Consider the following 15,386-nt stretch of genomic DNA (forward strand, 5'->3'; position numbering starts at 1 on the left):
ATATATATACATAGGTAGATATATATCTACATATGTATACATATATGTATATATGTATACATATATATATATATGTATACATATATATATATATATATATACATAGGTAGATATATATCTACATATGTATACATATATGTATATATATATCTACATATGTATACATATATGTATATATATATGTATATATACATATGTAGATATATATCTACATATATGTATATATACATATGTAGATATATATCTACATATATGTATACATATATGTATATATACATATGTATACATATATATATATATATGTATACATATATGTATACATATATATATATATGTATACATATATATATATATATATATATATATATGTATGGGTGTGTGTGTGTATGTGTGTGTGTGTGTGCGTAAAGCCATAAAACCTGCTGGAGAATTCCAATGATAACTATGTATGTGCTAATACTGTCATATAGATAGATCCTTGAGCAAATCTGCTCCATAAACCATACCCCTTAGGGAGTCATAAGAAACCATATAAAAACCTTACAAACCCAACATTTCAGTCCACATGGAAACCCCCCATTTGGCTGTTCCTTAATCACCTTGATTAGGTTTGGGCAAACTAAAGGGCATCCACAAAACCAATGCAACAATTTTGCAAAAATAACAAATATTGCAATCTTGCAAGTCTCATACTTAGCTTTTTATGTGTTTGAGTCAAATCTCCCTTGTCCTTGAATATGAAGAAGAGTTCTTATTGTCGAAGCCAAATATTCTTAGATCCAAAGCTGGATTTCTCGCACGGCTAGATGTTTCTTTTATGAGCTAATAGCCATATGGTTCTCAAACTGGATTTGTGCAAAACTAGCACAAGCAAGTGACTTGTGAGAGATTTTTCCCAAATCTCCATAGAGATCTTGTAACTACTTCTCACTGGAGACAACCCACAATCGGAAGACATGTGCACAAATTTAGATCACTTAACCTTGATAACTAATGAACAACAAAAGCATCTACAAATCTGAAAATGACAATGCTCAATTTGACACCACCACTGGGGCCGGAAAGGGCCGACTCCCCCCTCAATACAATATGTATTTCTTGGAGTATTTAATGAATACAAATCTCAAGGGCTTATAAGCCAGACTCCTCCATACATGGAGTAAATACAAATGTGACAAATACTGTAGATGTTATCGGTGACGAATCCATTTGTAGATAAAGATCGTGTCATAGGCAATCTCCCACCTTCACTGGGCTGGGCACCCGCACTACACTGGTCTTCTAGGACCGTGCACCAACAGGCACGCCCGTACTAACACTTGGCAGGGTGATTTACCGCAGAGGGAGGAAAACCAGGTACTCCCAATAAAAGCTTTGCTCCCAGATTCCCCACCTTCACTGGCTCTCAAAACTAGCATGGTCAGGGCAAGCTCACACATACTCCTGGTGAGAGTGTGATAGCAGCTACTCTACACACAAATCAAGGAAGAAAACAAAAATAATAACAATACTCTATTGTGTCATTTTGCTTGCAGCTCTTACTTGGTGGGAAAAGGTAGGTTGTCATGACCAGTTGTTTATGCTTCTCTAAAACACAACCGTCACTCAAATAGGTACATGCAGAGCCGGTTCACAGCAAGTACAGTTGGTGTAGCAAGTAATATTGTAAGCAAAGTAGGTACAATAGAGTTTTTCAGCAAGAGCAGCCCATACAATAGATTTTTTAGCAGGGTTTGCAGCAAGTACAACAGGTCATAAGGATTTCCAACAGGTCTTAGGTTTTCTTCAGCATGTCGTATCCAAGCTAGAGGGATAAAGAGATAGTGCAATCGGGTACTTGCTGTAACACCTTCGAAGAGAGAGAAAAAAGAGAGTTTTTGGTACTTCTGTTTCAGCATGCCAAGTAGATGGAGTTGGGGGGGGGTGTTTTCCATACGCCGGTGAGAAGAAGAAAAGGAGTCGGTTTTGCTACTTCACGTCGACAGCATGGAAGTCTAAAGAGAGAGAGAGAGTGGGCAGTTAGGCCCCTTCCGAGAGAGAGAGAGAGAGAGAGAGAGAGAGAGAGAGAGAGAGAGATATTAACGTCTACGAGAGGCCAAAGTCAGCCTATGAGACAAAAAATAATACAACTGTGTTCTTCCGGTCATCGGAAGAAAAGAAAGAAAAGAAAAAGTGTGCATGTGTTTGGATACAACCATGAATCATCATGGATCGGTGGAGTCCATATACAAACAATATAAGGGGGGGTGGGGATGTGGATGGAGTGCTAAGGCAAGATGCATCTCTATATGCTGAAGGGGTAGTACAAGCATGCTATGCAGATCTATGTCTAACTCCATCCAGTGCCATAAGAGGGATATAAGATATCATACATCGCCGATGCTGAGGCTGTGAATGGCGTGAACATGTACCCTGAGTCTGAATGAAAGCGAGCTACCCTCTCCTGTGTCTCCATCTGGTGTCTCATTCGGATAGCTGCTATCTCTCGGTGACGGAGTCAGGGTGCTCTATGTCCAGTCTGTCTAGGTCTCCTCCTGGCTCTCAATTCCTCTGCTCTCTGTGCGGTCACCCCACGTGGTACATCAGCTGGCACTGGCATAGCTCTCTGGAAGAAATCAGTGAGCTGGGACTGTCTCCCACCCCTAGTGGGAGCGGGTGTCTTAGGGGTGGGAGGGAGCGGGTGTCTGGAGGAGTCTCTCTCGAGAACTATGAAGCTCTAGTAGTAGTCTGCCAAGTTGTCGCTGGTCCGAGGCCTCCATCAACTGATGTAGTGAAGAGTGCTCCTCAAACAATCCTGCATATCTATCTCTGACCCCCTGGTGGGCTCTACATCTACATACAAAGTGATCCTCAGTCTCCACCTCCTCACGGCACAATCTGCATATCCGCTCAGCTCTGGGAAACCGTGCCGCTCTCCCAGCCTCTATCTCTAGCTGATGTGATGAGACTCGTAGCTGTCCAATAGCAATGCGAGAGCTGTGTGGCATGTATACATCCATGTACCACGGTCGATGTATAAACCCATCCCCTGAGATGCTCATAAAGTGGTCTCTGTAATACAGCATCTTCGGTGGTAGTGGGCTCTCTGGTGCTGTCCATGTCTCCTGTATGTAGTGTTGCCATATGTCCTGTCTCATCACTTTGTTCCTCTCATTGAGAGAGAGGTAACCCCGTGGAGCAGATTGATCATACTAAAAAGGTGGCAACCGCTCGATGTCTATTCCATGATGTGAGAACCACTATAGCATCTGTGCATACCAAGATCCAGTGTGTCCAGCCTCGGCCAGCTGTCTGGATGCCTCAAAAGCTCGGCGGGATAATCTCTCCGTGGGCATCTCCCTCATCCTGTATATAAAGGAGATCGTCTGGAACAATGCCTCCACTGCCATAGGTGGTGCAGCAAACTCAGCCCGAACAATGTCGTGCGGGACGGATGGTTTGCTGCGTATCATCCTCGAGAGCATCATGTGGTCTCTCCAGCTGTACCCATGTGGAGGCTGCAAGCCCTGGTGCCCAAACCGCTGCTGCATACATCAAGGCTGGTGTCACTAATGTATCAAAGAGCCACCCCTTCGTGCGGGGTTCATGAAAATGTGCCTGATGACACTGACGCTCAAGGCCAGCAAGAGTTGCATACCCCCGGGTCACTCTGTCTCGGACTGCCTGAGCCATGGAGAAGCGTCCAGCTGAGCTAGTAAATGTGATGCCAAGGTAAACATAAGAGCTCACCACCTCGACCCGCCCTCCTGCTAATGTGAGAGTAGTGTGGCTCCTGACTGCGGGTGAGGTGTGGAAGATCATAACCTTGGTTTTCCCAAGGTTCACTGTGAGACCCTATTGTGCGCAGAAGTCATCAAGAGCCACAAGGTGTCTTTGAAGCCCAACCTGTGTGTCGGATACCAAGACGATGTCATCAGCATAAAGCATAACATGGACAGTAATACCTGATAGCTCAACCCCAGAGCCTCCTCCCTGTGTGATGTAATCGACCACCTCATCAATATAGAGCCCAAAGAGCGTGGGGGAGAGCGGGCACCCCTGCTTCACATCAATGGTGCTAGCAACTGTGTTGGACAAGCCTCCTGGGCATCGGACTCTCCCAAAGACCTGCTCATATAGCCTGTATATGCTCCACATCATGTCTGAAGGTATGCCTAGTGTCTGTAGTCGCCGAAAGAGGCGCGCACAGTATCAAATGCCTTGCGGAAATCCACAAAGCAACAATAGAGCCGTTCCCTCCGTGCCTTGGCGTGATCAATCAGGCACCTCAATGTAAAAATGTGGTCGATGGTCGAGAAGGCTCGACGGAAGCCTGCCTGGCCTGTTGCTCTCAATCCCCCAACCTCTGCATGAGAGAGAGAGAGAGAGAGAGAGCATCGGGTTGGCAACATTTCTCCCCTCCATGTACTCCATCCCTCGTGTGTTCTCTTTATGGCAAATACATAACTTACTTCAAATGGGTTTTGGGCACCCACTCTTATTGTTGCCCAAGGCCAATAACTTTAATAAGTATGCACACATAACTTTATAAATATAAAGGTTAGAATAGTAACATTTAAAATAAATGAATATACCAAACTTACCACCTGTTCACATGCAATAAAACATGTAAGAAGACAGGGCAAACTTCACAACTCACTGGTAGGCGTCCCCGCTTAGTAAGTGGCACATCATGGCAGGCAGCTACACAAATACAAGTCACGCGAAAACAATTTCAGACATGCAAAAATGGATGCATGTGCACATGTAATGGACAAAATCTCCCTTTCATGAAATTTGTACAAAATATTCTAGGCCGGCACAAAACTGGCGCGACAGAATGTGAAAACCCTGGCCTTCCTATGGAGTGACAGTCCCGTAGGCAAGACGTAGTACAAACACGGGTCTTTCCATGGAGTGACAATCCCATGGACAAGACATCGTCTTGGCCATACACAGGTAGCACGATTGTTACATGCGGAAGCTCTGGGAGTCTTCTTTCAGCCCTAAACACTACTGGAAACCATCTGATGCAAAACGCAGATATGGAGAGAGAGTAGAGAGAGAGAGATGTGCTGGAAATTCAGTATATTGATATGGTACAAAAAGGCACTTCTACTACAACCATAGGCTGCCTTAAACAAAAGGTGGTAAACACCCAAAATCTGGTCCTACTATAGGACCCTAGGGATCCAATCCCTAAAGGATTGAATGATTCTTCTATGAGCAAAACTGCCTATTTATAGGCCTTCTTGACCACTTGGAATGCTGGCGGACTGTGCATTAAATGCCTAGGCGCAGTTCTCCAGGCAGCCGAGAGGGTATCCACCATGAAACGCTGAGGCGCTTGCATTTGGTACATCCGACTCCACGTGTGTAGCCCACAGCACCGCTTCCACCTCTTCCATGCCCTGCTCCAAGTCCAACCTTGGCCCAAAACTGTAGCATGCTCCTAAACTCTGGTCTTTTTCTGGCTGCCCCTGCTGGACTAGCTGAGGAACTTGTCCATGGGCATATGTGCACATGACAACGATACAGGCTCCCTTCCATATGACATGATCCTGGTCACACACTGGTGGCACGAAACTGACTCCCGTCCATGTGACACAAAGTAACTTGGCCCCTTTCACATGAGACACTGGCCTGGCCTCATGTGAACATGGCACAAATCTGGCTGCTCTATGGAGTGACAATCCCATAGGAGTGGCACCAAAAATGGAGATGGGTCAAATGGTGATAGATCTTCCAAAATATGGTAGAATGCTTGGCTAGTGGACTGGTAGGCCTTTGGCTTAACCACACTAAAAGCCTTGTGAGTTCCCTAGTGACGGTTTTCCTTAGATGTAAAGGAAAGCTGTGCTCTAATACCAATCTCTAATACCAATGTAACTAATCTGGGTTTCATACACGACTATTAATTTAATTAAACATGTAAAATAATGGCACATAGTTTATCCACCATAGGCACACCTAAGTATTGCACACCACATTAGGGGCCTTCCAATCAATCCAATGACTTGACAGGCACACGATCCATGTAGTCCAAAGCTTGAGTCTTGTTTTGGGTGCCCACCAAGATGTCGAGGGTGCCGGGAACCCAAATTTGGATAACCTCCCATTCCCCAAGCTTGTCCAAAAGTCTATAAAATCTGAAAAATACTGATAAATGCTAGTAAATCTTGTAAACTCCGAAAATGGTGACAATCTATATAGATCTAGGAGCGCCACCACAAATATGGCTAGCACAAAGGGGTAAGCTGCTGCTGCATTGATAATTCAAGTCGATGAACCGATACTGAAGTTCGGCATTCAGATGATATGTCACAGCCTACTTGTGAGTGTGTGCAACAGAAGCTTAAGCTGATTGGACGATATGACAATGGTTGCTTTGAGTTCTGGTACCATCTGAAGCACTTCAACGTTTTGAGGAAATTGGTACATTAAGAGTTGACAATTTCTACACTAAGACAAACTGTGTAATGGAAGTTCATGGATGTCCACTATAGGATCATAGAGGTTTTATTATTATTATTTGAAGTCTAGAACTCCTTGCCTTCAGCTGCATGCGACTATACAGGTCTGCTACTTCTGTGAGCCTTGGTGTAGGTATTCACTAAAGCTTAATCTCTTTCCTAAGGCAGGCTCAAAAAGTAATAAGCCGTAATTCATACTTTATACTTTAGGAGTTGGATTAGGGTTTCACATACTGCTGCATAGTAAGTCCAGCTAGCACATACACACATGTAGGAGAGTGTGGCTTAGGCAAGAATGGTAGCTAGGGTTTTAAAGCTAAAATAGGGCAATCAGGAGACAGGTGGTAGATGATCCAGAGTGGTTGGGTCATTCTCAATGTCTTTGGCAGGATGCTGAAATGATCACAGATGAGTATGAGCCTTTGTATGGAGGCACTCAACCTTATGTAAGGACATGGGGTTGGAGGCTAGACATTGCAAGCCATGGTAGATGACAAAATTGTGAATGTTGAAGGGTTGGAGGGGGCGAAGGGTGTCATCCTACTAACTATGAGCCTTTGATGTGTGCGACAAACTGTTCATCTTGATTGGTCATGTCTCATACGTCTTTCAAGAAATAATCCTATTCCAAGATTGGTGTGATTATGTGAAGTTGCATGCATTGCATATTAGAGTCCGGACACTTCCAAAAACTCACTGATAATCTAATGCTTCACTTGAGTATTTCTTAGCTTACTAGGAGGCCTTAGTTTTCATTTTTTATTCCTCTGTTTGTGTGTGGGTAAATCAGTGCTTTAACTTGGTTTTTTGCTGATGCTTTTTATTTGTCTGCACAGAAAAATTTAATCAGCTAGTGTATCAATATCCTATACGCATTCCTGAACGATTTTCCCTAGTTATACGCTCGCTTTTAACTCAAGAGGGAATATGTCTTACTCTGCAGCCAGATTTTAAGTTTCTTGAGGTAACCACAGGAGTCTTTATTGCATGTTCAGATTGGAATCGCAATTCCAAGCTTCATGTAAAAATTAATGATTGTTGCTGGTGGTGTATGGTTCATGGTGCAGGTAGCTTACCCATATGTTGCTAAGCGATTGTTGACTGATCCTGACCCTGCCTTGCGGGAACGCCTAATTCAGGTAATTGTGGTTCCATTTCTAGCGTGCTTATTCCCGTTGGTTATACACTTTCTCAGATCCTGAAGAGGGATCTAGGTTAGATTCTTGCTTGAATGATAAAAAAAAGTAGGAAATAGTTTCGGCTCCAATATTATTTCGAGTAGTCAATTTCTCCAAAAGACAGATAACACACAGGGGAAACAGGTTGTGCCAGTGGCCACATGGAGGAAGGAGATTTTTCCCTTTATGTGCTTGTCAAGTTCAATATTTTGAGAATGCCCCTTTATGTATCTATGTTGTGAACTGGGAAGTAATGCCTAAATATGTGCAGTAAGCGAAGGATTGAAACTTGAGTTATTGTACATCTTTTAAGATGGCTGTTGGATATATAAAGGTTGCCTAATGGGTTAATATGAGTTCTATTGCATAGGTTTTATTTAAGGATGGTGTATTTCAATGGAAGCGTCTAGAGAACTTAATTGTTCTTGCAAGAGAGCAGGTTCAGATGATGACTCCACTACAAGCAAGGAACCGGTAGGACGTCTGCAACTCATATTCACGCTTAGTATAGATCTTTCTGAGGCATAAAAGCATTTGTGGATATCTGCAGGCGTGACTTGGTGAGAACATCATCATCTAGTGGAGCAAAATTGGATCTCACAGATACAATAAAGGATGGTGCAAAAGTTGTGATCTCAGATGCTAGAATAAGGCGACAGTTGCTTATGGCATTTACAGAGGACTCCAGATTACACATTCATGAGGTGAGTATTTCATGTGTGATGTAAGTCCATAATAGATACAGCTTTTAGTACAGAGGCTTTTAACAAACTTTTTTAATGTATGGTTTTTTGGCTTGAGCTGAGTTGATCATAATGACATAATGGGTAGTTTGTAGCAATTTTATGTTCCTCCTCTGCTGGTTCTTCTCAATGCATCAACAAACTTTCCACTCAAGGGTTTGAAAGGGTTTGAAAGCACATCATTTTACCGAATGAGACCAATGCAGACCTAAGAACATCAGTGTGAATCCCTAAAACCTGTAACATGCCTTTGTAAGGGCTGTGGCACGGGCACTTAACTTATCTTCAAGAAAACAACAAATTCACACATAAAACTTTCAGAAAATCTGAAAACAAACAAAAGAGAGAGTAGAGAGAGAAGACACCACAATAAGGGTCAGAATAGCCTTGGGCTGAACCCCCCCCACGAGTTATATTAGATAAACCCCTTGGAGGAGTCTTGAGTACAAGTTCTTAGAGCTAGAGAGATCTCGTCTTTTTACACGTCTCAACAATGAGAGAATAGCTGAATTTATAGTTCTTGCCCAAAAGCACTTGAGAAAAGCGCTTTAAAACTCACTTATAGCCATAAAAGCATCTTTTTAATAATAAAAGCTCTTCTCTTTTTAGTATTTAAAAAGCTGTTAATCTTTTGCTTTCCAAAAGCTAATCGCATCATTCCAAGCATGTAAGGTGGCCCTGCGCTGCTAGCTTGCCACTAGCTTGCCACGTGACAGCGCCACGCCAACATCACCACGTCATCAACACCACGTTTCTTTTTTTTTTTTCGAAACGTTTCTTTTTCAAAAACACTTTTCTTTTTGGTGCGTTGTGTTGCATTTTTGCTTGTCAACAACCTATATTTTGATGCTTTGGTGACATCCCCCCAACTTATTTAACAGTTGTCCTCAACTGATAGGGCTAGCTTTGTCTTAGCTTTTCCTTGCTTTTTCTTGCTATGGGCCTAGCTCTTCTCTCTTTGGCTCTTGAGACATCATTCTTCAAGTGGAATGTCCTTCTCTTCTCTTGTGCTTGGCTTCGGAAAGCATCTTGCCCTCAAAGTTTTTACCCTTCACATAAAGTGACCTTGAGTTTGAACTCTTTGAGAGATACTTCATGAATCTCTTCTTGTCAAGGTCAACACGCACCCGTTATATGTCAGAAGACACAAACACGTGCACACATGCTTGTCCTTGGTTTTAATTGGGTGTCGCTGACCCTTGGCACATACACAAATATGCTTATAAGCATAAATCAAATGAACAAATGAATGCACAAACAATTCCTTGGTTTTGACACCAATTTCTTGGCTTTTACACCAGTTCCTACTCTAGTCCAACTACCCATGCTAGTGTTTGACTATCAGTATTCATATCCATGTACTCAGTTTTGATTTCCTTCACTGATAAACAATGCCTCCATGATTCCCATGACTCTTGTACAAAATATTTAGTGTTGTTCAATCTCAGAGTTGCTCCTTTTGGATTCAATTTGGACATCAACCCTCGAGTTCTAGAATACTCAATCCCTTGCAGTGGAATATAAATCTTAAGCATTCTCCTTTGTTTGTGGTTCCTTGGATATCAAAATACAAAGGCCAATGACATCCCCTCGGCTTCCAATAAGTTGTCCTCAACTGAAAAGCTTCATGATATGCTTGGAAAACCTGTAGATACTCTGCAAAGAAGTTTTTATCCACCCACTTGTCATCCATAGCCGAATAATTCTTGAACTTGACAAGGTACTTTCTAGTAACCTTGCCATGCAATCCCCTTCTTTCCTTATGCAAGATAATGTGCTCTCGTTGAAGAACTTCATCTAGCTCTTCAACTTCCGGTGGATCCTCGTTCATTGTTTCAAAGGTTCGGGACCCTTTTAAGCTCTTAGGAGACTCACATGAAAAGCATTGTGAATCCTCCAATGATCGGGTAATGCTAGTCTGAAAGCCACATTGTTGATCTATTCTAATATTTGGAAAGTTCCATAGTACCTGTTGGACAACTTAGGATAAACCTTCTCTCTGTCCTTCTGCTTTCAAAGCCTTGCTTCAACAATACCCAATCACCTTCCTTGTACTCCACTGCCTTCTATGCTTATCTGCAATCTTTTTCTGCTTAGCTCTTGGCTGTCCGCACTTGTGTGAAAGCCATATCCAGATCTCCGATATTCTCATCTGTTCCAAAGATCTCATTCTTAGTCCTTAGAAGTGGTGGTAGTACAACTTTGCCATAAACAACCTCGAACAGTGTCTTTCCTATGGAACTATGTGCTATATTGCTGTAGGCAAACTCTACTAGTGGAAGATACTTCTCTCACTCCGTTTTCTGTTTTGCCACATAGCACTCCAACAAATTCAATATGGCTGAATTTCCTTTCTCACTCTGGCCATCCGTTTGTGGATGGTACAAAAAAGAAAATCCCAATTTTGTTTCCATATTATCAAACAATGATCTCGAAAATAAAGTGGTGGTCCTAGGATCTCGATCACCAACAATAGACTTGGGCATTCCATGATGTTTGAACTTCCGATAAAGATCCGATCCATCATGTGGTTAAAGGTAGCCGGGAATTTGTGAGTCCAAAAGGCATCACCAAATACTCATACAATCCAAAAGTAGTACGGAAGGGAGTCTTGTGTGGCTAGATCCGAATTTGATGATAGCCACTCTTCAAGTCAATCTGACTAAAGAATGCCGCGTCTTCCAGCCAAATCCAATATATCACCAACCCTCAGTATAGAAAACTGATTCTTGATTGTAATCTTGTTCAAGGCTTTGTAATCCACGCACATGAGGAATGAGACATCCTTCTTCTGCACTAGAAGCATTGGAGAACAAAAGGGTGAAGAACTAGTGCGTATCAACCCCTTTGATAGCAAGTCGTGTACTTGTGTCATAATCTCTTCTTGTTGCATTGATTAATTGTCTCACCTCTTGCCATCGGCAATCTTTCCCATGCAAGGTGCACATCATCTTCAAACTTCTTAGGTAAAAGCTGATCATAAAACTGCTTTTAGAAGTCTTTCCATTTCTTGGGAGATGTTTCCTTAACCATGAGTGCACCCCACCTTGCATTGGCTATTTCCGTAAGATGTAAACTAGCCATGTGAATCTTGGATGACTATGAAGTTTTCGGAACCAAAAGCAATATCAAATTGGCGGATAAAAGTGAGGGTTTTGTGTGTGTGACCATAAGCTCCATCATATGGTGTAAACTGCACCGTCCTTCCTCCTTTGAACTCCTTAGCTTTGCGCTTACCTTTCTTCTCTTTTTTTCCATGTCATGGAGAGGGTGACCTAGAAGTGTAAGGGGAAGAAGAAGATGACGATGAGAAAGATGAAAGGCTTGATGAAGAAGATGGCTCCTAGACCTTTTCTGACTATGTCGGCTTTTCCCAGGATGAGAGTGGGCTGATTTGGAATGGCTCTTTTTCCTTCCACGAGAAGGTGGAGAATTAGGTGGGAGATCTCTTTGATGAAGACTTTTGATTTTCAGTCCCATCCTCCTTTGTTGGTTGCTCATCCCCTTTCTTCATTTGTTCGATCTTCTTAGATAGTTGCTCAAAAATTCTCATCAAGTCGGGATCTTGGAGAATAGTATTCAAATGGGGCATAGTTTCTTTGACCATGCAGGTTCTTGGGTCTTCTTGGGTTTGCTTTCCACTTTTGGTGGCTTTGTCCTCCTCTTGGTGGTGAGTGCTTCCCATTGCTTGAAGAAAAAGCAAAAAGCACCGTGTGTAAAGATTGTTATCCCTCGTAGAAGAGAGATATAACCTTCGCTTTGATACCACTGTTAACAGGCCTTCGTAAGGGTTGTGGCACGGGTACTTAGCTTATCTTCAAGAAAACAACAAATTTGCGCGTAAAACCTTGAGAAAATTTGAAAATAAACAAAAGAGAGAGAGTAGAGAGAGAAGACACCACACTAGGGATCAGAATAGCCTTGGGCCCACGGCCCTCCCCTCAACCCTTCCAAGTTATATTAGATAAAAACCCTTGGAGGAGTCTTGTGTACAAATTCTTAGAGCTAGAGAGCTCTCTTATCTTTTTACATGTCTCAACAATGAGAGAATAGTTGAATTTATAGTTCTTGCCCAAAAGCACTAGAGAAAAGCACTTTAAAACTCACTATCGCCACATCATTAACGTTACGTCTTTAAAAAAACAAATCATTTTTTTTTCGGTGTGTTGCATCATGTCAGCAACTTGATGCTTTGGTGACATAAGTAGAGTCTTCAGAGCAACTCTCTTGGCTACTATCTTTATATGATGACCTCGACTCTCTACTACACTCTCTCTCACAATCCACATAAAACCATGACAGCAATTTCGACATGAAATAAACCATGAAAGACACACAAATCTTTGTAAACTCTGCGTTTAGGTTTGTCTGATACCAAGTGTAAGAGGTGTCCCACATGTGTCTAACTAAGAACTCCTAAACACAGTCCAAAACAAGATTAGAGGAAGGGAGCATGAAAGCTCACCACCCAACCATAGGATCAATACTTCGACACCTCCCCCCCGAGCCAAGGGCTAAGGCTCCACTCCACGGATATATGCCAGTCAGCATTGGCGTCTTAGACCACTAGTGCCTGCCCACAGGGGTCCTTGGCAAGACTATTTGTTATCTGCCATATCCACGACAAGAGTATTTGGTCAGGCATAGATCCATCAGTAGTGCACCACACGAATGACCACACGATAATAACCCATGGCAACACTTCTATAGTGATAACTGCGGGTATAAATAGCAAACCTGCTATAGATAGCGAGTAGCCTAGTTTTATTTTGAATCTTAGCCTTTTGCATCTATCTGCTATTTCTTATCCCAAGGTCCTCTAATCCTGTTGGATTAGGGTTGCTAATCCAATGAGGTACATGATAGAAGAAGGGGACTGTAATCTATCATCATCATTAGAATTGGGCTACATTGCATAGTGTGATGTATTATCATTATTACATGCCAGTTGCAATTCATCCTCATTGTCACCAGTTTGGACATTTCCTAGTATGAAAGGGGTCTGGTGGACTCTAGGACGTCTAAATATTTGGGAAGTACAAGCTTTGGGAATGGGAAATTATCCTAGAATACAAAGGATCACACTCCTAAAATTTAGGAGACTTGATATTTTTGGCTCGACTCCGATGAAAATTCTGTTCAGATCATTACGTCTGGAATTGAGCAAATGCCAAGAGTTTCCAAAGTACCTATGACAAATGGGCTGCCAGATGGGATATTTTTAAAGGTAAAGATTATGGGGGGATCCATCTCTTAGATTGGGACAGGTGCCAAGAAAGTGGATCAAAGTGAGAGAAGAGGCCTCACTCTTGTCAGAAAGTGGATCAAAGTGAGACAAGTGGCCTCACACTTGTCACTTCAGCTATTGTGTGGCTCTCCACTTCTCATTATAGCCTTTTCTTGCCTTTTAGCTCATGGGAGGCCCTAATCTATAAATTGGAGCTCTCTCTCTTCACTTGGAGTAGGTTCTCTTGCTACAAGCTCTCTTCTACCATGTTGGCTGCTCGCATTCTTGTCTACATTGCCTTATGGAGAGCCTCTACACTACTTCACTCCCCTCTACAAAAGGTTTCTCTATTTCTTTAGCCTCTTCATGGTTGTATGCATGCTGTACAAGCTGAATCAACCACTATACCTACTGAACCAGCCATTGTACCTATTGTACCGGCTGAGTGGAGGCCTGTACCTGCTATTTTCAGATTCTGTACCTGTTGTACCAGCCATTGTACATGCTTTACCGGCTGAGTGGAGGGCTATACCAAACATGCAAGCTCAGCTTTTATGTGGATGTTTCCAATATTATTATGTTTTGATGCAAAGTGATTATGAATATGTGTTAAGGTTGTGGCCATGTTTAATGTTTTAAGTGTTGATGGTATCGAAAAGTGTGCCAAGTATCCTAGTCCCTCGGGTGAGTTCCCCACAAGGTAGTTTCACTAGACCCTTCCGTTAACCTTCTTCCACTGCTGCCCTTTGGGTGCAGCCCAAATCTTGACCTCTTTCACCATGCATTTTCCTTCCATGTGCCGCCCCTTTGGGTGACTAGGAGGGTGTTTACTTGCAGGATGATGAGATGGGGATTATGGAGACTCAACTGGCCCTTTTATAGGTGTGCCAACGTGCGTCTGGAAGCTCTCGTGATCGTTTATCCGATGTCTCCTCTGTAGGGCCATCTTGTGGTAAAAACCACTGATCATCATCTGCAATGCATTTGCAACACCTTGTGGGCCATCAAAGAAGTCTTGTGAGCAGCCACCTGGCGGGGTAGCTCATCTCCGATTGTGCTCGGAAATGCGCACACGGGGCATAGAGTCATGTTGCCCACCATCTCTAATGCTCAATACCACTCATCTGTCAGTGGTCGGACCTCATAGTCCCAATGCAATGCATATACATCCTCTCCTATCAAGAACCCAATCATCAACATAGAATCGGTCTAATCGCTTTTACTTAGCATAGAATTGTGCTCTGTCAAGCGCATACCATATGCTCTTCCTTGCAACCTCTAACATTCTTTTGTTGCTGTCGCAAGAAATCCAGTGCAACACCAACTCGAACTATATCTAAGCCAATCATAGACAAGGCTCTTGGTTGACAATCATACAACAGTGTAAAAGGGCTCATCTTAGTAGCATAATTCTTAGTACTAATGTAAGCAAACTCTACTATTGAAAGATCGAGTGTATACAATATGCTCTCTCGCAAACTATAACATTCTTCTGTTACTGTCACTAGAACTCCACTGCAATACCAACTCGAACTCTATCTAAGCCAATCATCAACAAGGCTCTTGGTTGGCAACCATACATCAATATAAAAGGGCTCATCTTACTAGCAAAATGCTTATTATTATTGTAAGAAAACTCTACTAATGAAACATACTCTTCCCGACCAGAGTCTCTTCGAGACATAAGCATGCAGCATTTTCTCCAATACCCTTCCAACCACATTGTCTCTTTGAGACGTTAAGACCTCCATTGTCTCATTCACACACTCCCCATCAAAACCAGGTG

The 15,386-nt window shown here is 42.6% G+C and overlaps 1 protein-coding gene across 1 annotated transcript in view; it reads left to right on the top strand.

Moving 5' to 3' along the window:
- LOC147639968 (protein ACTIVITY OF BC1 COMPLEX KINASE 1, chloroplastic-like) overlaps positions 1–15,386 on the top strand; it is a 31,760-nt gene that overhangs the window by 8,318 nt on the left and 8,056 nt on the right. The window contains exons 9-12 of the mRNA XM_086775725.1: positions 7,289–7,416; positions 7,520–7,591; positions 8,001–8,104; positions 8,181–8,334. Coding sequence (XP_086631851.1) covers positions 7,289–7,416; positions 7,520–7,591; positions 8,001–8,104; positions 8,181–8,334 — 458 coding nt within the window. The remainder of the gene's footprint in view (positions 1–7,288; positions 7,417–7,519; positions 7,592–8,000; positions 8,105–8,180; positions 8,335–15,386) is intronic.

The sequence above is a fragment of the Cibotium barometz genome, chromosome 3, assembly GCF_041138505.1.
Source record: "Cibotium barometz isolate CiBa-2024 chromosome 3, ASM4113850v1, whole genome shotgun sequence".
Lineage (NCBI taxonomy): Eukaryota > Viridiplantae > Streptophyta > Polypodiopsida > Cyatheales > Cibotiaceae > Cibotium > Cibotium barometz.